Source organism: Equus caballus, chromosome 23 (genome assembly GCF_041296265.1).
Source record: "Equus caballus isolate H_3958 breed thoroughbred chromosome 23, TB-T2T, whole genome shotgun sequence".
NCBI lineage: Eukaryota > Metazoa > Chordata > Mammalia > Perissodactyla > Equidae > Equus > Equus caballus.
The window spans coordinates 13,149,148-13,175,748 of NC_091706.1; the positions used below are offsets into that span (position 1 = coordinate 13,149,148).

General features: G+C 35.9%; 1 protein-coding gene across 16 annotated transcripts in view; it reads right to left on the bottom strand.

Annotated features, from left to right (window-relative positions):
• ERCC6L2 (ERCC excision repair 6 like 2) overlaps positions 1-26,601 on the bottom strand; it is a 143,617-nt gene that overhangs the window by 36,350 nt on the left and 80,666 nt on the right. For all 16 annotated transcript variants that reach the window (XM_070249051.1, XM_023627095.2, XM_070249052.1 and 13 more), the window contains 5 exons: positions 26,088-26,183; positions 15,662-15,761; positions 7,225-7,377; positions 3,132-3,212; positions 435-1,596 (listed from right to left, as the gene is read on the bottom strand). In XM_070249051.1, the coding sequence (XP_070105152.1) occupies positions 435-1,596; positions 3,132-3,212; positions 7,225-7,377; positions 15,662-15,761; positions 26,088-26,183 (1,592 nt within the window). The remainder of the gene's footprint in view (positions 1-434; positions 1,597-3,131; positions 3,213-7,224; positions 7,378-15,661; positions 15,762-26,087; positions 26,184-26,601) is intronic.

Here is a 26,601-nt window from a genome sequence, read left to right on the forward strand (position 1 = left end):
CAACAGATAAATCATAAGGAAATGAAAGAGAAGCAAGAGGAATCTTATAGATTGAAAGAGATTACATAAAGATTTTAAAAATAGGCAGGACAAAACTATAATGTTTAGGGATACACATTTGTGTGATAAAACCATAAAAATGCCAAAAAGTAATTACTGTAAAAGTTAGAATAATTAGTATTTGTAGGGGTAGGGGAGCTGTGATTCAGATGGGGCACATGGAGGGAGTCCTGGGGTAGATGACAAAGTTCTCTACCTCAACCTAGCTGGTCTTCCCTTTATCCTGCCACTCACCCATTTCCTCATTTGTGCTTCAACATAGCATGTTGATTGCAGGCCTATTTTATAAGCTAATTCAAGAATTTCTTACAGAACTATTTGATTGCACAAAACAAATATGCAAAGAAAAGTTTTCAGAATGTATCTGTAGTTACCTAAAAATTTATCCATTGATTCATACATCTGCGCTTGATTGACAACTCTCTCATTCGAAAATTTCATTGGTTTTCTGGGTATGAAAGTGCTATTTTTCTTATGGCTAGGCAATTTTGAAGAGAAACTGATTCTGTCTTTCATAGTTTCTGGTCTATGGCTCTGTTTAGAGAAAGTGATGTCGCTAACAGATAAATCATCATCTGAGGATGAAAAATCATCAACAGTCTGAGAGTTACAATCTCCGTCTGTTGCATACAGTTGGTTTGTTTTCTTCACTGTTTTAGGAAAAGTGTAAAGTTCTCTTTTCTTTTCTTTTTTTCTCTTAAACCTTAAAGAAGTAGTAGCTCTTTGCTTTCTTACTTTTGACTTGGAGGAAATTTCAATGTCATCAGACTCGTCACTAATATCACTGCTGCCTTTTCTTTTCATGATAGGTTTTAGGGTCAGGTTCTCAAGATTTAATTGTTTTGAAATTAGTCCATTTACTCTGAAGTCAGTCTTTTTATAATCACCATTATTTTTTATTTTTACAGGGTTTTCTGTTTCAGAATCTTCAGATCCATCCACAGGTGGCTTAAACCTTATACTGTTCTTAGGGACTTTCTGAGTTGTATATTGTGTGGGAAAGACGACGTCACTATCTTCCGATTCTGTGACATTCTGTAAAATGCAATGGTGGTCAGTTGTATTTTTAAAATTTTTCTCATCATCAAACTCAGAAGAAATCTTCTGTTCTAAAATCTTCTCACTTTTATCAAAAATGCATTTTTCATTTGGATTTAGGGTGTTGGCTAATTTCCGATATCTTGAAATACCAATAGAGTCTCGACTTTTATGACAATCAACATCTTTGGCTTCTGTTGAAAGGCACGTGGGTTGTTCATCAGAACTTTCATCATCAGAGGCAATATTTCCATCACCATCCTCAACTGCTTTAGACGTTGTCTCAAACACGTTAGAGAAACCACATTGGAGTAAGGTAAGTTGTGCGGGAGAACCCGATTTACTTGAGTCCCGTGGTTTGTTCTTAGCAGTCTTTAGTTTTGAGTTTCCCACTGCCTCCTCATCACTGAAATCACTGCAGAGATCACATGCCTCTTTGGCCAGTGGGTCTGCAGGTTGCTCTAGACCTCTGTGTTCTTGACAGTCAGGCTCTCTAGGCTATATAAGAAGCAATAATGGAAACATTAGAAAATGCTGAGATAATAATATTAAATTTATCACACAGGAAGGGAATTAAATTTGGGCAGATGATTTATATACAAGTACCTCACTTAGTATTTTCTAAAAGTACAAAATTTAATAAATAAATGTAAAGTATTTAATGTTCTGTCTGGTACACTCTTTCTCTTTTCAAGTTGAATAACTTTCAAAAACAAAGAAAAGTTTAAACTACAATACCACATGATCAAATGATTTATAAGAAAAGCACAGAGCAGAGTGGTCAGCTGCTAAGATGCTGGGGCCGATTCTGGTCTCAAAAGTGAAAAGCACACAATTGCTTACTGCAGTCCAGCAGATACTTCTAATCATGCTTTGCCAACAAAACAAATTTGTAGGAGTTAACGAAGTAGAGTTCACAACTGGAAAATAGTTCTAATTGATTAAAAATAAGAATAAGATATGATGCAATCTTGACCACTAGAAATAAAGAAAATATTGAAGATACTAAGTAAAATTTGCTAAAAATTTAATCCAATAATTATTTTATTCACATAAATCAGAACTAAATATATCCTTCAGTTTCTTAAAACTGAGACTTTATTAGCAAAAGATTTAGGGAAAGCATTATCCAGTAATACTTCTGCCAACACTTGATATTCATGTATTTCTATAAACTTAGAAAAATATTCACTCCATATGACAAATCATTGGGCTGGTATAAATTTATAGTTAAGTCCCCAAAACAAACAAGAAAAAACCAGCAACAACAATAACAAAAAAACCTTCCATGCATATTCTTTACTTTTAAAAAAGGCCTAATGATGACAACATAGGTTTTGTAGAATATGAGATGAGAAACTACTAAAAAGATCACAAGATCAAGGATTCAAACGAAATAGAGGGTTTGCTTGAGTCAGAGAATGATTCTGATGTCCGGATTTAATCATCTTAAATGTGCATTGATTGCTATTTTTCCATTTAATTTGTTGTTTAGTAAAAAATTATTTATTTAGGTTGGACTGGTCACCTTTACAGTGTGTTTAATTTTGAATTTACAGTTTGCTATAGTTAAAATTCCAGTTTGGATGTAAATGCCTGATGATTGCTCCTGAATTTGTTTTTATGATATGAAATGTTAAATTACCCTAAATTATTAATTTTACTGACAGGCCTCTGACTTTTTGTCCTTGATTTTTTTTTTAAAGAACTTGGCTTTTTTTTTTCTTTTTCTCCCCAAATCTCCCTGGTACATAGCTGTATATTTTAGTTGTGGGTTCTTCTAGTTGTGGCATGCGGGACGCTGCCTCACCATGGGTTGATGAGCGATGCTACGTCCGCGCCCGGGATCCGAACTGGTGAAACCCTGGGCCGCCGAAGCGGAGTGTGCGAACTTAACCACTCGGCCACGGGGGCCGGCCCCATAAAGACATTTTCTTTACTAATTGAGAAATAAATGAAAAAGGAAAAGAAACAAAATTTTCACAGTACATCTTTTCTAGAAATTCTAGGCTACAGATTCAAAAATGGCTTACTGTCTCTGGTTTGTGTACTCGAGGTTCCTCTTTCAACCAAGTCGTGGCTGTCATAACCCCAGCTTCCACTTGGCCTTCTCTCTGTGAAGAATGCAAATAACTGTGTAATATATGGGGTGAAAAACCCCAGATAAACACAAGCGACGGCATGCTAAAACTTGGGAGTTAAGAAAGGACAACGGAGTGCAGCTTGCTTTAGCTCTCTTAACGCTATTTTTCAATTTTCTAATTAAGGAACTCATATACAGTTTAGAAAACATTTAAAAATACTCATAACTCTTAGGTAGTAGGGAGACATACCAGAAGTGTGCTGGGCCATAAAATACTCCTACTTCTTGTCTTAAAGCTTACTTTTTCAGATAGAAAACTAATTATGTTTTTCAGCCAACTCCACTAAAAGCTCTAGTGGGGGGGTAAAGTGAAAAAATGCTATATATTTACCCAGCAACAATATCCATAATAACCATGTCTATATAATAATTATAGTAAGGACATATTAGCAACATTTCAAACAATCACAGATAATGTTGAGTATTGGGAACTTGACATTCTAGCCTATATTACTAGTGTATTTATTGTTCATATTCATTAAAATATGCTTAGTGATTCCTTCGGTGTAGTAGACATCAAAATGAAAAGGTCCATCTAACACGAAACTAAAAATAAAAGACCATTATATAATAGACTTGCTACATCTTTTGGGAAAGTATTTATGCTTTTAAAGCTTTTGGTATGTCCTTTAGCAGAGGTATTTAATGGCCTAGATTCTAGAATATTAAATTCTTCTTCAAAAGGAAATCAATTTATTTCACTTTTTAAGGCTTTATTTATTGATAGAACTCGAGAAAACAATACTACTATCACCAGGGTTACAAATGCCCTACTTACAAATACACAGATATACCAATGGCCTGATATCCAGGGCAACAAGTGAGAATCTCCCCACAGAGCTCTAGAGAATGATAAACAGTTCCTGAACTGCCCTTGAGAGCTTTTCTCTCAATGCCTATAGGCTATTACTGTAAGGGAATGGGAAGCCTCCTTCACAGTACTGCCTTTTTTTTTTCCAACAGAAGCTAAATGGCTACAACAGCTGCAACTGGCAGCATCAGAAATCCTCAAGCTATCAGAATCCCTTTATGATAGGTAAATGGCAACTCCAGTCTTCTGCTGCTCAGGCCAAACACCTTGGAGTCATCCTTAACTCTTCTCTTTTTCTCATACGCTATATCTGATCCATTAGCAAATCCTGTGAGCCCCACCTGGGTAATATATATCCAGAATCCAGCCACTTCTCAGGCCATCCACCACTATGAAACTGGCCCAAACCACCATATTCTCTTGGCTGGATTACTGCAGTATCCTCCTACTTGTCTTCTTGCTTCTGCTCTTGTACTTGCACAGTCTAATTCTTAATATTTAGTCTAGATGCTTTAGATCAGATCTGTCATTCTTCTGTTCAGAGACCTCTAATTGCTTTTTGTCTCACTCAAAGTCAAAGTCCCTGCATGATCTGGCTTCCTGTCATCTCTCTGGCCCCATCTTTGGCTCTCTTGCTTACTCCACTCCAGCCACTCTGGCCTCCCTGTCATTTGGAAGTCATGCTGGGCATGTTCCTCCCTCAGAGGCTGTGCATTTGTTCCTCTGTCTAAAACACATCTTCTGCCCTCGTCTCCTCAAAAAATCAAACGCAACCTCAGGGAGCACTGCCTTGGCTATCCCATCTAAAATTGCAGCACTCTTGCCTGGACAGTCTCCCTATTTCCCTTCCCCACTCTATCTTTTTTTATTGAGATACAATTTACATATAACACTGGGGACACTTAAGGTGGACAATGTGTTGATTTGACACATTTATATATTGCAATATCATTCCCCTGTAGCTTTAGCTAACACCTCTATCAAGTCACATAGTTATCATTTCGTTTTTGTGGTGAGAACATTTAAGATCTAGTCCCTTAGCAATTTTGAAGTCTATCATACAGTATTGTTGACTATAATCACTACGCTGTGCACGAGATCTTCAGAACTGCTTCATCTTCCACCTGCTCTATTTCTATCCTTAGAACCTATCATCATGCTACACTGTATGCTTCACTTATATTTTCTGTTTATTACTTGTCTCCCTCTAATAGAATGTAAATTTTTTGCAGGCAGGATTTTTTGTCTATTTTATTAATTTCTGCATGCCTTGCTCTATGATGTACAGTACCTGATATTTAGCATATACTCAATAAGTATTTGTAAAATTAACTCTCAATATCTATCTCTAAAGGGAAATCATGATATAGATAACAGAAAGTCAATGCAAAATAGGACAAAATTGCCCAGAAGTCATCAGATTAAAAGTGTTCTATAAATTCAAATTTCTACATCTTAAGACATTTTAAAAGGGATTTTCTACAACCTTTAAAAATTAAAAATGTATCACAGGAAATACTTCCTTTACTTTATAAGATAAGCTTCCATTGTACACTGCTTAGAATAATAATATTTTAAAACATCATCTGGCCAAAAGGAGCACGAATCTAATCAGGCATGAACAATTTTAAATTCTAGTTGATACAAATGAGAAATTTTAATTCAAAATTTAATTGAATATTGAGTGCTGATGATGCGCTTCGCAAGAAGTTGAACACATTTTACCATAAACAAAATATAGTACATGGAGGGTCCTGTCACTAATAAACAATCCTGGGGGAGAAACAAGATATACTTAGGACAACCAGAGAACAAGGTTAATAATTTGTCATGCTGAATATCTTATCTAACACTTGTTTAACAAAGGTGGCTATTCTGATAAAATAGAGAACTAAACTATTTGATATATGGCAAAAAACAGGATAAGTACTATAATGCTAAAATATTTTATAGAAAATGATTTCAAATTAGAAACATGGCTATAGGCTGGTATGTTGGGTAGAGCTCTGAAATGGAGGTAGGTTCTGAGGGGGGCCTGGAGGACAAACAAGGCTATTGATTAGAGAAGAGGAATGGGAAAGAACAAGTCCATGAAAGAAACGGCATATTCAAAACAAGAAAAAGAGAGAAAGGGGGACTTTAAATGGACTACTCAATTCAGAACCAAATAGTTACTATAAAATAAAAACTCAGCAGTATACATCAGACATTGTATAAGAGTTGTAATACTCACAAGACACAAATAATATATACCTTCCTCTCCCCGTCCCTCAGTGATCACTCTGAATTGCTACTGAACCTGCTAACACACGCTCACTGACATCACACGTTCATTACGTAAACGTTCTCTTCCACCTCCTGTCAAGAAGGTCCAAGTTCTTGAAGGACAGGGACCAAGTGTTCCTTGAACTGTTTCTATGGTACTTAGTTGATAAATGAAGTACATTAAGGTTTTACAACAAAGTCCTGGAACTTCAGGGATATATTCTTAAATTTTCTGAGACTTAGTTTCCTCATCTCTATGATGAGAGGGTTGCAAAAGATGATATTCCACGATTTTATGAAACTCCTGTCATTATCAACTAGAAAATAGGTTAATATCCTTAGTATTCTGGTATATTAAAGAATTTAAAAGACTTTTTTAAAAGGACATAAATATCCTATTTGAAGAATAAGAAACATCTGTGTGCTGAGGATGAACACAACTGGGAGAGTTTGAAATATTGGTGTGGAATTTTTATTGGGAACAGAAAACAAAAATCTCTGTGAGACATGAGGGTGAATCTCAGGGAGTATTTGGTCACTTAATCAAAACATATTTTATATTTTTGTTTATTTAGAAAAGTCTTTTTTAGTTCTTGACTTCAACAGCTGTTTTCAAAATAATAAATTTCTCTTCGCTAGTCTGAAAATCGCCTTGGAAGTCACACGGCCTAGTACATGTATCTGTATTTTTGTGTGTATCTTATTTATAACTACGCATGGGAAAATCTTAGTTTAGAGGTACAACAATTCATTTCCTATTTCTCTAAAAGAAGAAATTTAAACATAAGGCATTTTTTATAAGTAAACCAAAAATTCCTCTGAAAAGGCACCAGCAATTCTATTTCAAGTTTCCTGAGGGAAATAACTGTGTTTAAAATATTGAAAAGGTCAGAGAACAATTTCACACCTCCAGGATGTCCCTGGTAAGACAAGACTCGTGGGACCTTAGTTTGAAGAGATTATAGACCCCAAAAAGCTCTCCTTGATGCTCTTTTGATCCTTGAACTGCTTCAAAATATCGCTTGGCATTTTCACTTCCGACCACCACACAGTGAAGTTGCTAAAACAGAAAAAACACAAGATGTTTTTGAAGTGTTTGCTCAAACAATACGTCAGACTTTCCTGGCATTCCCTGTATATACACAGCTTTAGCTGGAGTAGGCAGAATCTCCTTAGAGAGGAAATTTTAATTTCCCTAGCAGACATTGCCATTATGGTAAAATAATAATAATCTGGACGGCCTTATTGAAGAAGAGATCTTCCATTTCCTATTTTATCTGTTTTCTACCAATTGAGTCAAGATCACATCTCTATGGAATAGCCACCTGATGTAAAATGTTTCATAATAAAGGCATACATTTGAATACACTTTTCTCCTTTCTAGACTCTTATTACAATAGAACTACTAAAACTGGCACAAATAAGGACTGTATCACCAAAGTTAAATTAAAATCTAAAGTAATTATATGACGATAATGTTGTTGTCAAACTAACTGTGGCCATGGTTACATTGTCAACTAACAGCAAAAACCCAATCACTGTTTAGAAACGCTGCATCTTTGAAACAACTGTGACTACAGAAAGAACACTGACATGGACCACTTCAGTATCAACATGAATGTGCTTCTTTCTTTATTGGGTGTTTTACTAAATGTAATGTGAATATAATCTGATTAACCCTATGTACACTTTGTTTCTTGGGAGAAACAAAGAATGCACAGAATAAAAAATAACTTCAGTCTACTGTTGATGGAAGGATTAGTAAGAGGCAGTACTTTATTGATTTTCATCAGAGCTGATTTGCACAGGAATAAATTACTCTAGGCAACTAAAATTATTCTTATTAACTACAGCTGCTATTTATTGCTACTCTTTAGCTGCTACTTACTACATGTGTAAGACTTTTACATTCTCTTTTAATCCCTACAACCCTATAAGACATCGTCATCTCTCTTTTAGAAATAAAGAAATTTAAGTTTAGAGAAATGAAGTGCCTTGCTCGCAGCTGTCCAGCTAGGAAGTGTCATTTCAAGAATTTATACCTGGGTTTGGCTGAATCCAAAATTTATACTTGTAACAATTTCTCATCTCCAAGATGTCCCTCTTAAAACAAGACCCTTGAGACCTTAGTTTGAAGAAGTTATGGATCACCATACCGACTTGATCAGTTTGATATCAATGTCCCAGAAACACGGGCTCTAGTCCTGGGAATACAGAATCACAATAGCAACTGACGCATCTCACAGCCCAGCTCCCCGATGATGTCACCCTTGCTACTGACTCTCCCTTAAACACGATATTGTCAGACTGCAGGGTTACCAAATACAATCACCAAAGTAATCTGTAAGCATTAATCTGAATCTTTATAATTGCCTACCAACGTTTTATTACAAAATTTATAGAAGGCACATTATTTTGTACTTAAAACAAGTTATCTAAAGTGGCTCTAGTAAACATGAAGGCCAGATGCATCCATCTGTGGGCTAACTACAAAAAAATCATGTTGGAATTCAAGAGAGTAGGGAAAAAAATCAGTAATTAGAAAATGTAGCTTAGTTTCTAGCTCAAGAAAACTACAAAATTGGATTTCTTCACAGCAATATAAAAGATATGCAAGAATTAAATAGAAGAAAAGGAATGTTCATCATGTTAAGGAGTTCATGACCCCTTCCTCCACCTTCAAGGCCAGTAGGTAGCATCTTCATATCTTTTTCTCTGACCCTCTGCTTCTGCTGTCACATCTTCTCTCCTTTCTCTGACCCTCCTGCCCATCCTTCTCCCTTTATAAGGACCCCTGGTGATTACATTGGGCCCATCCAGATAATCCAGGTGGGTTCAGAGGATTAGGTTGTGGATATCTTTGAGGGGACCATTATTAAACCTACCATAGCAAGGACGTGCAAAAAGAATGATGGGGCTTGTCAAAATGACACAGAAGCCACCTTGAAGGGGTTCCCACCGGCCAAAAATGAGACAGTTTGAACATCAAAATAAATAGTGATATTCAGTAGGTTGTAATCTGTTACTAAAATAGGATCCCATGAGTCCACAAAGATTGAAGAAATAAATAGAAGAGAAGAGAAAGCTCTACAAGTCTAAAATTAAGGTGTTGGCAGGGCCATGCTCTCTCTTAAAGTCCTAAGGGAAGACCCTTTCTTTCCTCTTCCTAGCTTCTAGTGGTTGCTGGTGATCCTGGGCATTCTTTTTTTCCTCCTTTAATTATTTTATTGAGGTCATATTGGCCTATAGCAGTGTGTAAATTTCAGGTGTACATTACTCTATTTCAGCTTCTATATAGACTGCATCATGTTCACCACCAATGGTCTAGTTTTATCTGTCGCTATATATATATATACACACACACGTGCTCCTTTAGCTCTTTCACCCTCGCTCTACCCTCTTCCCCTCTGGTAATCACCAACCTGTTCTCCTTATCTATGTGTTTGTTTATCTTTCACATACAAGTGAAATCATGTGGTATTTGAGTTTCTCTGTCTGACATTTCACTTAGCATAAAGCCTTCAATTTCCATCCATGTTGTTGCAAGTGACGCAATTTTGTCTTTTTTATAGCTGAGTGTATTTCACTGTGTGTGTGTGTGTGTATACATATATCACATCTTCTTTATCCACTCATCCCTTGATGGGCACCTAGGTTGCTTCCAAGTCTTGGCTATTGTGAATAATGCTGTGATGAACATAGGGGTGCATATATCTTTTTGAAATAGTGATTTCATATTCTTTGGAATAAATACTCAGTAGTGGGAAGGCTGGATCACATGGTATTTCTATTTTTAATTTTTTGAGAAATCTCCATACTGTTTTCTGTAGTGGCTGTACCAGTTTACACTCCCACCAGCAGTGTATGAGAGTTCGCTTTTCTCCACACCCTCTCTAACACTCATTATTTCTTGTCTTGTTAATTATAGCCATTTTGATGGGTGTAAGGTGATATCTCATTGTAGTTCTGATTTGCATTTCCCTAATAATTAGTGATACTGAACATCTTTTCATGTGCCTGTTGGCCATCTGTATATCTTCTTTGGAAGATGTCTGTTCACATCTTTTGTCCATTTTTTGATTGAGTTGCTGCTTTTTTTGTTGTTCAGTTGTATGAGTTCTTTATGTATTTTGGAAATTAACCCCTTGTCAAATATATGATTTGCAAATATTTTCTCCCAGTTGGTGTGTTGTCTTTTTATTTTGATGGTTTCCTTTGCCATGCATAAGCTTTTTAGTCTGATGTAGCCCTACTTGTTTATTTTTTCTTTTGTTTCTCTTGCCTGAGGAGAAACCATATTCAAAAAAGATACCGCTAAGACTGATGTCAAAGAGTGTACCACCCATGTTTTCTCCTAGGATTATTATGGTTACAGGTCTTACATTCAAGTCTTTAATCCATTTTGAGTTAATTTTTGTGTGTGGTATAAGATAATGGTCTACTTTCATTCTTTTGCATGTGGCTGTCCAGTTTTCCCAACACCATTTATTGAAGAGACTCTCCTTTCTCCATTGTATGTTCTTGATCCGTTTGTCAAAAATTAGCTGTCCATGGATGTGTGGGTTTACTTCTGGACTTCAATTCTATCCCATTGATCTGTGTGTCTGTTTTTCTGCCAGTACTATGCTGTTTTGATTACTATAGCTTTGTAGTATATTTTGAAGTCAGGGAGTGTGATACCTGCAGCTTTGTTCTTTTTTCTCGACAAAAAGAACTACAACCTCTGGCATTCCTTGGTTTGCAGCTGCATCACTCCAATCTTTGGTTCCATTATCACATGCATTCTCCCTATGTCTGTCTGTATTCAAATTTCCCTCTTATAAGGATATCAGTCATTGGATTAGGGCCCACCCTAATTCAGTATGATCTCATCTTAACTTAATTACATCTGCAAAGACTCTACTTCCAAATAAAATCCTCTTCACAGGTACCAGGGGTTAGGACTTCAAGGTCTCTTTTTCTGGGGTCAGGGAGAGAGAGATAATTCAATTTCTAAGAGAGACTTTGTCAAAGATTTCTCCATTTAAGTTCATGAGAGATATTGTTCTGTAATTTTCTGTTCTTGTAATCTCTTTGTCAAGTTTTGATATCAGGATCCTTCTATCTTTCTAAAGTAAATTGGAAGTGTTCCCTCCTCCTCTGCCTTCAAAAAGAATATTAAATGTTTTATAGAATTCACTGCTGAAGTCATCTAGGCCGGGATCTTTCTTTGTGAGAAAGTTTTGATTAAAAATTCACCTTTACTGACAATGTAGGGCTATTATCTTCCCTCATTTGTAGTTATTGCTTCTAAGTATCCAGTATCACTAATAGGAAGTTAGATGTCTATCTAATTCTAGTACAGTCACCCCTCCGTGTCTGCGGGGGATTGGTTCCAGGACTATACTGGGATGCCAAAATCCGAGGACGCTCAAGTCCTTTATTATAAAATGGCACAGTATTTGCAGATAACATATGCATATCCTCCCTTATACTTTAAATTATCTCTTGATTACTTATAATACTTAATACAATGTAAATGCTATGTAAATAATTGTTATGCTGTATTGCTTAGGAAATAATGATGAGAAAATAAAGTCTGTATGTGTTCAGTAATGATGCAGTGATCGTAGGCCTGATCTGCAGTTGGTTGGATGCTTGGATGCAGAACCTGTGGATATGGAGGGCCAACTGCACTACTGTACATAACTTTTCTCTCCAGAAAGTTATCTCCAGAAATTTTAAGGACTTCTCATTTTATCTCTGGTGTTTTGCAGTTAAGATGGCGTAAGTGTAGATCTATTTTCATTCATCCTATTTAGCATTGGGTGGGCCCATATAATCTGTGGACTCTTGTTTTCTACTTTTTATGTTGCTTTCTTTATTTAGGGTTTCTTCCCTTCTCTTCCTTTTGTTAGCTTCTTCAACTATAAGACTGATATTAGACTTCTAGATCTAGCATGCATTTCCCCTAACTTTTCTTACATGTATTCTATCTCTGTCTTTTTGCTCTGTAATCTAGAAGAATTGTTTGACTTTTCTTTTATATGAAAACTTTGGTCTTTGTTACTTAGCCTATTCCAGAGTTTTTCATTTTCTGGATCTCTAATGGATTCTTTTCCTAGTAGTCTGTTCTTGTTTTCAGGATCCTACAACCTCACTTACCTTTTGAAAATATTATTAATATTTCTTTAAAAATCTCCTTTACTCTTTTCTATTAATTCTGTTTTCCTTAAGGTTAATTTTTCTTTTGAGTGCCTGTATTAGTTCCTATGGCTCTTGTAACAAATTATTACAAACTTAGTGGGCTAAAACAACAGAAATTTATTATCTTACACTTCTGGAAGAGAGAAGTCTGAAATCAGTATTACTGGTCCAAAATCAGATGCCAGGAGGGCCATACTCCCTCCAGAGGCTCTAGGGAGAATCTATTCCTTGCCTTTTTCAGCTTCTGGTGGCTGCCAGCAGTCCTTAGCCATGTGACCATGTAGGGGAGGAAGACATTTCCTCTACCCTCTCTGGGTTCTTCTGGCCGGAGAACAAATTAAATTCACAAGGGACACAACAGCTGGAGAAAATTAAACAAAGCTTTATAACATGTATACATGGGAGAGGCTCAGGCAAGCTAAGCAACTCTCCAAAATGGCTGAAGCCACCACCTTAAATATCATATTCAGCTAAAGACAAAGGAGGATTTTGGGGGTGGGGAGAGTCAGTTACAGGAGGTTACCAGACAAGTGCAATAAACAGCAATAAGATTATTATGCAGATTTAAGTCCTTGCCTTCTGTATTGATAGGAATTTCTAGAGATAAGGTCATCCCCCCTACTTCCTGGTACAGAGAGACAACTTTACAGATGGAGATTTCCTTTACAAATGTAAATGTCTCTTAACAAAAGGGTAAGTAAATTCTACTTTTCAGTTGCTTTCCTGTCTGCAGTGTATTAAAAGTAACCAGCCCCAAATAATCCTCATGCCAAAGAGACATATCTTGGGGTGGCCAGTTCCAGGCCCCCACAACCACATCACTCTGTCTCTTCTGTCTGTGTCAGATTTCCCTTTGCTTCTTTCTTATAAGGACACTTGTGATTTGGGCCCACCTGGATAGTCCAGCCTAATCTCCCCATCTCAAAATTCCTTAATTTAATCACAGCTGCAAAGATCCTTTTTGCCACGTAAAGTAACATTTATAGGTTCCAGGGATTAGGACCTGATGTCTCTGAGAGCCATTTTCATAGTATTTATTTTCCTAAAGTGTGCAATAATTATTTTTCAGGTATTCATCTGTCTTCAAGTGCCTTACACGCTTCTCTCAGCCTACTGCAGTGATTATTCAAAGCCAGGGTAGGCGCAAGTATCTAACGTTCTGAGGAATGGAGGCACTTTCTTCTCGATTTCAGCAAAAATTTGGAGCTCTGTCTTGCTTCTTTGCTTCCAGAGTTTTCCAGTATTTATTGTTCCTACTTGAGAGCAGACACCTCTGTTGGCTGCAGTTTGGTACAATGGGAGTAAGATTGTAAGGGTTAAACCACTTTGTTAGATCAGCAATGACACCCTAAAGGGGAGGTGCCACCGTCACCCCAAAGCTCCCTTCTTTTTTAGTATCTGCTGACTTAGTCTAAGCTTAGAATATCCAGAAGTTGCACCTACTTTTTTCAGTAGTCTTTTTCTGACCAAATTTAGCTTGGTTTCTCCCTCCAATTGGATCCTGATTGCTTTTTGTTTTTCAGGGTTCCTCGTAATTTCTGGGCCACAGAGAGAACTCTTCTTGCCTTCCAAAATTTTTATAGGTGTTTTTAAAACATAATTTTTGGATGTTTTTTCCCCCAAAAGATTTGAGAAACACTTGGGAGGGTAGAGTATGTACACCATTTGCACCCAATCAATCTTTAAACCACATGTAATGACTTTTCCTTCCATGATTGCCATCTTATCTTTATTTGTGCCTACCAAGTTGTATGGCTGAATCTGCCTGAAGTGGCTCAAATTTTAAAAATATTTTAATAAGTAACTAGATCATACAAAGTTCTGAAAACTTAAATTACCCTCATCTTCTGAAGCCTTTTTATTATATATTACTATATAATATATAACAGGCCAGATTATTTCATTAAATGAGTCAGATGAATAGGTAAAAAGAAAATATATATAGTAATGAGATTGAGAAAAATTACTATGTGATTGAGGAAAGACTTTTACTTGTGACAAAGCTAAGATAATATTCTAAAGAACTACACCTAAGATGAAAAAAATAATATCCTACTTTTTTCCAAGATTGGTTAATTACGTCTGAAAAAAAAATTTTCAAGTAGTTGTGCTATACCAAGGCACAAAAAAATGAAACATTTCTGACAGAGCTCAATGCTTTAAGAAAGAACAAAAACTGCTGTGTACAATTCTATTTTTAGAATTTAGAAAATAGCATACATTTAAGATTGGATCATTCTTAGGTTAAGTACCACCACACATGGCAAATGTTTGCTCTTAAATAGATGCCAACTGAATATAAAGGGAGTAATTCAAATTTAACATTTATAATTAAACATGAACCTCATTCCAGATCTTCTCAAGTGAGCAGTTATAAACTAAATAAACTTTGTTTATTTAGAGGCATAAATAGAGTAGTAATCGATACCCTAAGGATATGAAAGAATTCATGCAATTTTAGATGAATACTAAAAGCAGCAGCACAGTAGGGTGAACACTTGAGTTCTATTCCCATAATTCCATTTACTGGAGTGTCTCTGGGTCCCAGTTTCATTATCTACAATATGAAATGGTTACATTAGATATCTCCAAGGCACTTCTCCCCAGTCTTCTTCATGTCATGGCACATACAGAAAGGTAACATATGAACATCTACCTGGAGTAAACAGAAGTTGTTACTCAAGGCTGGAAGCTGGTTGCCCAGACAGCTGTGGGATCAATGTTTCAACACACCTGTATTCCATCTGTGGCATACCATTATGTCTTGGCTCAGAGTTTGGCGGAGCTGTGACCTTGCTACTCAAATTGTGGTCAATAGACTAGTAGTGCTGGCACTTCCTGAAGCTTGTTAAAAATGCAGAATCTTGGGCTCCACCCAGACCCACTAAATCAGAATCTGTACTTTAAAGATCCCTAGGTGATTCATGAGCACATTAAAGTTTAAGATGTATCACTCTAAGAAAGTTTCAGCTCTAAAATTCAATGAGTCTAAGAAATAATCTGCTTTATGGAAATGTATTCTAGAGTGTATTTCATAATCTTATTAAATTCCACATTATAGTTAGAATAAAATTAACAACATATTTTTACACATATTTGTTACTAATTTTTGAAAACAGACAAATGTTTACTTCTTAGAAAAAGGGGAATATATTTACCTGCTTGTACACCTGTCGTAAGTACATGATCTCCTCCACCGTTCCCAAGGAGATTAGCCTAAGCACTTTGACATCCCTGCATTGCCCAATTCTATATGCTCTGCAAAAAGATGAACACAAAGCACATACAAGTCAAGTCCAACTGCGGGTTCAGGACATAGCTTTTGGACATAAAAATGCACAGATCAATGGAACAGAATTGAAAGCCCAGAAATAAAACCACACATCTATGGACAGCTAATCTTCGACAAAGAAGCTGAGGGCCTACAATGGAGAAAAGAAAGTCTCTTCAACAAATGGTGCTGGGAAAACTGGACAGCCACATGTAAAAGAATGAAAATTGACCATTCTCTTTCACCATTCACAAAAATAAACTCAAAATGGATCAAAGACCTAAAGATTAGGCCTGAAACAATAAGTCTCCTAGAAGAGAATATAGGCAGTACACTCTTTGACATCAGTTTCAAAAGAATCTTTTCGGACACCATAACCCCTCAGACAAGGGAAACAATAGAAAGAATAAACAAATGGGACTTCATCAGACTAAAGAGCTTCTTCAAGGCAAGGGAAAACAGGATTGAAACAAAAAAACAGCCCACTAATTGGGAAAAAATATTTACAAGTTATTTATCTGACAAAGGGTTAATTCTCCATAATATACAAAGAACTCACACAGCTCAACAACAAAAATCAAAAAACCCAATCAAAAAATGGGCAAGGGACATGAACAGACATTTCTCCAAAGAAGATATATGGATGGCCAATAGACACATGAAAAGATGCTCATCATCACTAATCATCAGGGAAATGCAAATCAAAACTACACTAAGATATCACCTTACACCTGTTAGAATGGCAAAAATATCCAAAACCAAGAGTGACAAATGTTGGAGAGGCTGTGGAGAAAAAGGAACCCTCATACACTATTGGTGGGAATGCAGCCACTATGGAAAACAGTATGGAGATTTCTCAAAAAGTTAAAAATAGAAATACCTTATGACCCAGCCATCCCACTACTGGGTATCTATCCTAAGGACCTGAAATCAGCAATTCCAAAAGTCCCATGCACCCCTATGTTCATCGCAGCATTATTCACAATAGCCAAGCCATGGAACCAACCTATGTGCCCAGCAACTGATGACTGGATAAAGAAGATATGGTATATATATATACAATGGAATACTATTCAGCCATAAAAATGGACATCCCATTCACAAGAACATGGATAGACCTTGAGGGTATTATGTTGAGTGAAATAAGCCAGACAGAGAAAGACGAACTCTGTATGACTCCACTCATAGGTAGTAGTTAACATATAGACAAAGAGAACTGATAGGTGGTTACCAGGGGAAAGGGGGGGTGGGGGGAGGGCACTAAGGGTGAAGTGGTGTACCTACAACATGACTAATAATAATGTACAACTGTAATTTCACAAGGTTGTTAACTATCATAATCTTAATAAAAAAAATACATGTACCTAATTAAAAAAAAGGAACATTACTAAAATTTTAATTAATTAAAAAAGAAATATTTTATGTTTAGATATGCTATATTATTTAATTATAACGCAAAAATAGAAATACCAGTCAGTGAAGAGAAAATTATTACAGAAGAAATTTACATATCAACTTCATTGCTGTTTTTGGACATCACCTTGCATTGTCCAAAAACTTTTCCTAAGTTCAGATTTTTCTTTTACAGCAGTCTTAAGCTTATGAACAGGTTGTGTTCTCAAATTATTCCATTTATATAAAACTCTAAAAATGCAAACTAATCCATAGAAACAGAAAGCAGATCAGCGGTTGCTTGGGAACAGGGGCGTGGGGAGGGGCAGGAGGGATGGACTACAAAGGGGTGCAAGGAACATTTGTGGAGTGATTAATGGTTACTATCTTGATTGTGGTGGTTGCACAGGTGCATATATATATATCTCAAAACTTAATCATACACTTTAAATATGTGCAGTTTACTGGACATTAATTACATCTAAATGAAACTCTTAAAAAAAAAACTGGCCAGTTAATTACCTGGCCAGCCTATGGAAGTGCAGACTTACAGCCCTCATCCACAGAGACGTCCACGCACTCGGTATGACTGTATTAATCACTCAGTTGACTAGTACTCCAGATGTTCTGAAATGGACCATAGTGCTAACTAAAACTCTAACCTGACTGCCACACTGGTTAACTATGGGTCTCGTCCCTGCAGCTTCTCCCAGGTGGAGGCTTCACTGGATGCTGTGAATGAGGTCGCCTGTTTCTAACTACCTGTTACAGTCATGAGGGATCAGGGGCAAGGCCACACTGTCTCATACTTGACAATGTTACAATTTGGGGGAATTTTTTTTACCAACATTTACTGATTCAATCTTCTTGCTAGTAAGTCTAGTCGTATTTTCTATTGCTCCATGATTCAGTCTTGGTAGGTTGTATTTTTCTAGGAATTTGTCCATTTCATGTAGGTTATCCAATTTGTTGGTGTGCAATTATTTATAGTAGTGTTTTATAATCCTATTCATTTCTGTAAAATCAGTAGTAATGTCCCTCTTTTCATTTCTGATTTTAATGACTTCAATTTTCTTTTTTTCTTAGACAATCTAGCTGAAGATTTGTCAAGTTTGCTAATCTTTTTGAAAAAATAACTCTCAGTTTTCTTGATCTTTTTCCATTGTTTTTCTAGTCTCTATTTCATTCATCTCTGTTCTAATCTTTTATTATTTTCTTCAATTTGCTAGCTCTGGGTTTAGCTTGTTCTTCTTTTTGTAGTTCCTCAAGATATAACGTCAGATAGCTGATGTGAGCCCTTTCTTCTTTTTTAATGTTAAGTGTTTAAATAAACTTCCCTCTTAGTACTGCTTTCACTGCACCCCAGAAGTTTTGGTATATTGTGTTTTCATTTTCATTTTTATCAGGATATTTCCTAATTTCCCTTGTGATGCATTGTTTGTTTAAGAATGTGTTCTTTAATTTCAACATATCCGTGAGTTTTCTGCTGTTTATTTCTATTTTCATTCTATGGTGATTGGAAAAGAAACTGTATGATTTCAACCTTTTAAAATTTATTAAGATTTGTTTTGTGGCCTAACAGATGGTCTATAGTGGAGAATGTTCCACATGTACTTGAGAAAAATGTGTATTCTTTTTATTTTTGGTGAGGAAGATTGGCCCTGAGCTAACACCTATTGCTAATCTTCCTCGTTTTGCTTGAGGAAGATTGTTGCTGAGCTAACATCTGTGCCAATCTTACTCTATTTTGTATGTAGGATGCCACCACAGCATGGTTTGATAAGTGGTGTGTAGGTCTGCACCTGGGATCCAAATCTGCAAACCCTAGGCTGCTGCAGCAGAGCGCGTGAACTTAACTACTACACCACCAGGCAGCCCCAAGAATGTGTATACTGATGTTGCTAGAAGGAGAGTTCTGTATACGTCTGTGTTGTTCAGCTCCTCTCTTTCCTTACTGATCTTCTGACTGGATGTTCTAACTACTACTGAAAGTGGACTACTGAAGTCTCCTACTATTATTGTAGACCTGTCTATTTTTCCTTTCAATTCTGTCAATGTTTGCTTTATACATTTTGGAGCTCAGATGTTTGGTGCATTTACGTTTATAATTGTTATAGCTTTTTTGTGAATTGAATCTTTTTTCATTATATATACCCTTCTTTGTCTCTTATAATAGTTTTCAACTTAAAGTCTATTTTATCTGATATTAGTGTAACCACCCCTGCTCTCTTTTGGTTTCTATTTGCATGGAATATCTTTTTCCATTCTTTCACTTTCAACCTATACATATCCTTAGATCTAAAGTGAGCATATATAGACAGCATATAGTTGGATACTGTTTTTTTTAATCCATTCTAATCTATACTTTTGATTGGGAAGTTTAATCCATTTACATTTAAAGTAATTAATAATAGGGAAGGACTTACTTTTGCCATTTTATTTGTTTTCTGTATGTGTTATAGCTATTTTGTCCCTCATTTAGTCCATTACTCCCTTCCTTTATGTTTACTTGATTTTTTTAATGACACATTTGGATTCCTTTCTCATTTCCTTTTGTGTATATTCTATAGATATTTTCTTTGTGGTTACCATGGAGATTACATATAATATGAAAAAGTTATAACAATCTATCTTAAATTGATACCAACTTAACTCCAATTACAGTAAAAAACACTCCTTTACAGCTCCACCCCCTACTTTCATGTTATTGATGCCACAAATTATCTTTATATGTCATTTATTCATTAACACAGATTTATAATTACTTTTACGCATTTGTATTTTAAGTCCTATAGAAAACGAAAAGTCAAATTACAAACCAAAATTACAATTATACTGGTTTTTATATTTGTCCATGTACTTACCTGTACCGGAGAAATTTATATTTTCATATGGCTTTGCATTACTGTCAGAGTTCTTTCATTTGAACTTGAAAGTCTCTCTTTAGCATGTCTTGTAGGGCAGGTCTAGTGGTAACAAACTCCCTCACCTTTTATTTGGGAAACTCTTAATTTTTCCCTTCATTTTTGAAGGACAGTTTTGCCCAATATAGAATTCTCAGTTGATAGCTTTTTCTTTTGGTACTTTAAACATAACATCCCACTGCCCTCTGGCCTGCAAGGTTTCTGCTGAGAAATCCACTGATAATCTTACTGGGGATCCCTTATACATTACAAGTTGCTTTTCTTTTGCTGCTTCCAAGAATCTCTCTGTCTTTGACATTTGACAGTTTGATGATAACATGTCTCAGTGTGGGTCTCTGGATTTTATCCTACCTAGAGTTTGTTGAGCTTCCTGTGTTTGTATATCTGTCTTTCCTCAAATTTGGGAAGTTATTTTCTCAGTCATTATTTCTTAAAATAACTTTCTTTCCTTTTCTCTCTTTTCTCTTGGGAATCACATAATGTTTGTATTGGTCTACATAATGTATTCCAGAGTCCCTTAGGCTATGTTCATTTTTCTTCATTTTTTTTTCGTTTTTGCACCTCAGATCTGTCTTGAAGTTTGCTGATTCTTTCTTCTGCCTACTTGAGTCTGATGAATCCGTCTAGTGATTCTTTTCAATTCAGTTATTGTATTTTTCAGGTCCAGAATTTCTGCTGCCCTTTTTTTTTATAATTTCTACCTCTTTATTGAGATTCTCATTTTGCTTATATACTGTTTTCCTGATTTCCTTTAGCTCTTTGCCCACATTTTCATTTAACTCTTAAGAGTTAGGACAACTGTTTTAAAGTCTTTGTCTAGTAAGTCTTATGCCTGTGTTTTTTCAGGGATGGTTTCTGGAAATTTATTTTGTTCCTTGGAATGGGCTATGTTTTCCCGTTTCTTTGGATGCCTTCTCTTTTTTTGTTGTTAAAAATGGGACATTTGATAAAACAGCCACCTCTCCCAGTCTTTGCAGCCTGGTATGGAAAACATTCATTAGTTAGCAGGGCATGTTTTGAGACTTGGGAGCAGCTCAGGGTGAGGGCTTAAAATCTTCTTAGGTCATTTCTGGTTATGTATCCTGCCTGGGCCTGTGTGTGTGAGTGTGTGTTTTCAGATTTCCCCTGTATACACCGCTGCTTTTAAATGTCTTAATTTCCCAAAGAGTCTCACACCTCAGCTTCTTCTCAGGGCCTTAGATATTATATGGTTTTTATATTATATATATTATATATACATGTATATTATAAATATCATATTCCTCCACCTGTAATCTCACGTCCCACGTGTCTGCAGGTGTGTGGTCCCACTCCAGCTTTCAAGCACCATGGAGCCTACCACTGCTTTCCACAGCTTCTGCCAGTCTGAGATCCAAGCTATGCCACCATTCCTCATCTGAGCTTTGAGTCAAGTGAAACAGAAACCAGTCCCTTTGGTGGCCCACAGACAGGTTAGAAAGTCACAAAGGACTTCTGTATTGATCCTTCCAGCCTGAGGGAGGGAACTGGGAATTGGTTGCTTCCTCATAGTCATGTGAGATCAGGGAGGGGGTGAGGCAAGGATGAGTAAAAATGTCACAAAATTTCCTACAGTTTTGAATGTAGTTTCTTCTTGATTGGGAACTTCCCTAGTTACTGTAGATCTTTGACTAGTCCAAAGAGCTCCTATAATATTATTTTAATCAGTCTCTAGTTGTTTTTCTAATCCTTTCATGGGAGAACAAGTACCTACAGCTTCCTAGTCTGCCATCCTGCTGTCATCACTCTTTGATTTCCTCTTTAATACAGAGTTGTTTAAAAATGCCCATATGGCTAGATTTCTATTAGCTACATGTTTATTGTTATTTTTAGTTTTTTTCTTTTGTATTCATCATGGAATCTAGTCTTTGTGATTTCTATTAAAATATATAGTCATTTAAAAAATGCTTTACAAATGTTTGAAAGATTGGGTATTCTCAGTTGTTATAAGGTTATGAATATTTATTAACTTAAGCTGGATAACTATTACTCAAATAATTTCTGTACTTTTTTCGTCAAGTTGGTCTATTAATTTTTGAGAGAGGGATATTAAGTTTCCCATCATGATTATGAATTTGTCCATTTCTCATCACATTATAAGAGTTTTGGCTTTATTATGTAGTGACTATTACAGCTTCCTCGTGGATTGCACCCCATTTTGTTTGCCTTAATGCATTTTGCCTTGAGTTCTATTAATATTTTGCTTGAAATTAATATTGCCACTCTTTCTCATTTTTTTGTTACCATCTCCCTGATTAGATATTGTTCTATATTTTTATTTTTAACCTTCTATGTCTTTTTTAATTTTATATTTATACATCATAATAAGCATAAATCTGAATCTAATTTTTCCTTTTTGCCTTCTCTGTTTTTTAAAAAAGGGATTCAAGTTTACCCATTCAAATTTATGTCTGGTCTTATTTCTGACAGTTTATGTTATGTTTTGTATTTGCCATGTTTTCAGAATTTCCTTCACCTTCCCCACACACTCATATTTCCTATCATTTACTGAAATAATTACATTTTCTCAGTGTTCCTTTAAAATTTCTTTTGAAGTTCTGTTTGGACATTTTGCAACTAATTTCCAGTGTTTCTCAAAGTAGATTCAAGGATCAATTGTATCACAGTCACCTTGGGTGGTTTTCTAAAAAATTGTGGTAAAATGTGCATAACATAAGATTTACCATTTTAACTATTTTCAAATGTACAGTTTAGTGGCATAAAGAAAATTCACATTGTTTTACAACTATCACCATCATCCATCTCTTTGACTTTGTCATCATCCCAAACTAAAATCTTGCACCCATTACACAATAACTCCCCACTCACTCCCTCCTCCAGGCCCTGGTAACCCTTCTACTCTCTGTCTCTATGAATTTGACTATTCCAGATACCTCATGTAAGTGGTATCATATAATCTGGCTTATTTCAATTAGCATAATGTCTTAAAGATTCATCCATATTGTAGTATGTTATCAGAATTACATTATTTTTGTTTGTTTCTATATGAGATGATGGATATTAACTAAACTATTGCAATAATCATTTCCCAATATATGTAAGTCATTATGCTGTGCACCTTAAACTTATACAGTGCTGTATGTCAATTACATCTCAATAAAACCGAAAGAAAAAAAAGAATTCCATTCCTTTTTAAGGCTGAAAAATATTCCATTATATGTATATAACACATTTAGTTTATCCATTCATCCATCAATGGACATTTGCGATGTTTCCACCTTTTGGCTATTGTGAATAATGCTGCTACGAACATGGGTATACAAACATCTGTTTGAGCTCCTGCTTTCAATTCTTTGGGTATATACCCAGAAGTGGAATTGCTGGATGATATGGTAACATTATGTTTAATTTTTTTGATGACCACCATATTGTTTTCCACAGAAGCTGCACCATTTTACATTCCCACCAGCAATGCACAAGAGTTCCAATGTCTCCGTATCCTCACCAAGACTCATTCTCCATTTGTTGATAATAGTCTTCCTAATGGGTGTGAAGTGATATCTCATTGTAGTTTTATTTGCATTTCCCTAATGTTTAGTGAAGTTGAGCATCTTTTCATGTGCTTATGGGTCATTTGTATGTCCTTTTTGGAGAAATGTCTACTCAAGTCCTTTTCCCATTTTTGAATTGGGTTGTTACTTCTTGTTGTTGAGTTTTAGGAATTCTTTATATATTCTAGATATTAACTCTTTATCACATATGTGATTTGCAAATATTTTCTCCTATTCCGTGGGTTGCCTATTGTCCTTTGATGTACAACCTGAGGTGTTTTTTAAAATGTAGACTGTAGAGCCTCACTCTAGACCTACAGAAGTAGAATGCCTAGAGGGTAAAGCCTGAGCATCTATGTTTTTAAAAAGAGTAACAAGTGATTATTATGCCTGACTCTTAGTTGTTGCCCTTAAACTTTCTGCTAGCATTTAAAAACATTTTTTGGAATAAATTTGAAAGCTTACCAGGATATCCTAATCCTTCCTGATGAAAGAAAATTTTGCCTTCTTCCCTTTATGTTTTACTGAAATTATGTGGAGTTTTAGTTCTTAATTACTATTAATTGGGGGCCGGCCTGGTGGCGCAGCGGTTAAGCGCACACGATCTGCTTAGGCAGCCCAGGGTTTGCTGGTTCAGATCCTGGGTGCGGACACGGCACCACTTGTCAAGCCATGTCGTGGCAGGCGTCCCACATATAAAGTAGAGGAAGATGGGAACGGACGTTAGCTCAGGGCCAGCCTTCCTCAGCGAAAAGAGGAGGATTGGCGGCAGATGTTAGCTCAGAGCTAATCTTCCTCAAAAAAAAAAAAAGAAAGTTATTATTAATTTTCTTACACCATCTCTTCATATTTTTGAGAATTCTTTCTTTATAACTATATTAGCCTCTCAGCCAAACTATCAACAAATATTTAGACTTAACTACCAATAGCAGAGCTTTTTTTGAGTATCACTGCTTTTTTTATGTCTTCTTTGTACACAGATTAATGTCTCATTTGTCGGATTCCATCCTTGAATAATGTTTTCAGACCATGGGTAACACATTTTCTCAGTTCCTAGATGTCAACAGTTGCTTTATTTTGCTTTCACATATTGATACATTAGCCATTGATTACAACTACAAGTCAATATTTTCTTTTAGATATAGTCATATGAATTTTGTCACACGGACAACTCTTGTCTTTCAGAATTCTACAATGCAGATGAAAAGTCTGTTCGTCAAAGTTTGATCTGCAGAAATGAGTGAGATTCTCATTTCTTTGTGGATAACCTGTTTTGCTCTTTTTTTGTCTTTATTTTTATACATAATTTTCTCTCTCTCTTTCTCACTCTGGCATCTTTTAGCCCTATTCTTTATCTTTGGAACTTAGAAACATCACCAAGATGTGTCCATGTATGTGTTTTCTCCCAGCCAGTCATTATTTGTGCTCTAAGATATTCATTCTTTTTATTTTCCATATCAATTTCCATGTTAGTCCTCCCCATTTTACTATTCAGGCCTTCTACTAGTAACCAGAAGATTTTGGTACTTTTTGGTAAAAGTTTTAATTTCTAAGAATTTCTGTTTTTGTTTTCTATGCATTTTTTTTCATGATGTCCTATTCTTATTTCCTTCAGGGTCTGTTTTTCACCTTAGCCTATTTCTTTCATAGTACTGGTTTTATTAAAATGTCTCATAACTTTTAATTTTTCACTCATAATTACAAATGAGGAACTGAGTGGATTGTACAGGAAAGCTGGTCAGGGTTTCCAAGCAGGTGCACAGGTCTATTTAATCATTTCCCCCTTTTTGTGTCCTGTGAAGATGTGGGATTCCTTCAGACTCAGCTCTGCTTTATGATCTAGTTCTGATGGTCACTGCAGGAACCTTCTGTCAGTGAGATTTCTCTTACTTATAAAATTCATGAAACGATTCTTTCAGCTTTAATCAAGGAGCATCTGTCACAGGCTGACCCCTCCATATGTATGAGCTGTGGAAGAGGGATCTGCTTTAGAGTCAGCACATTAATTAATTTCCCAGAAGGATGCACTCTGGTCTATTTCCACAACCCGTAGCTGCTGACTTCATGCTTGAAATTTCTCTACGCTCTCCTGCTGACTTTGGATTGTAGTTTTTCTCTGCTGGTTTCTTGATCATACAGATTCTGTACACCTTCTATCTTCCAGAAGTTTCTCAAAACTTCTGATTTACTAGTAGTGACCTTTCCTATTTTCCTGCAGTATTATAGATTTATTCTTTCTTCTTAAATAAATTCTGTCATAACAATGGGATTTTGAGAAGGGTAGAAAATAAATGGCTATTATTGGCCTGCCATTTAGATTCAGAAGTTCACAGTTATCTTAAACAGAAGTGTTTACAATGTTTTCCTCGTCTTCTAATCACAGTCATACTATAAGCAACCTAAAAAATTCAGGAGCATTTTTAGATTAAAAGTATGTGCAGGTCACTAAGTTTTGTCAGTATTATACCTGTCAATGGCTTGAAGATCATTGGCTGGATTCCAAGTGGGATCAAATAAGACAACAACATTGGCACCAACAAAATTGAGGCCTAGCCCACCAGCCCTGGAGGAAACAGAAAACAGCATATTAAAACAGTAAAAAAAAAAAATTGTTGCTCTGTGACTCAATTGTGCCAAGTTTTTATAACCAGATCAACACAATATTGCACCATCATCATAAAAGTAAGGTGCTTAAAGCACAAATATGCCACAAATAGAACAGCTAAGGAATATTCTTTTACTACCACTCCAGAATATCCATAAAACTTTTGACCATTAGAGCCCATGTAAGTAGATTATGCTGGTTTTTACATTTTTTTTGGATACTCAAATCTATTTCTATAAGATTTTCCTAACGTAATTTTAAAAAACTGTTAGCATATTCCAGCTAAATAAAGTAATATACATATTTTAAAAAATCAATCCAGGGGCTGGCCTGGTGGCATAGTGGTTAATTAAGTTGATGTGCTTTGCCTTGGTGG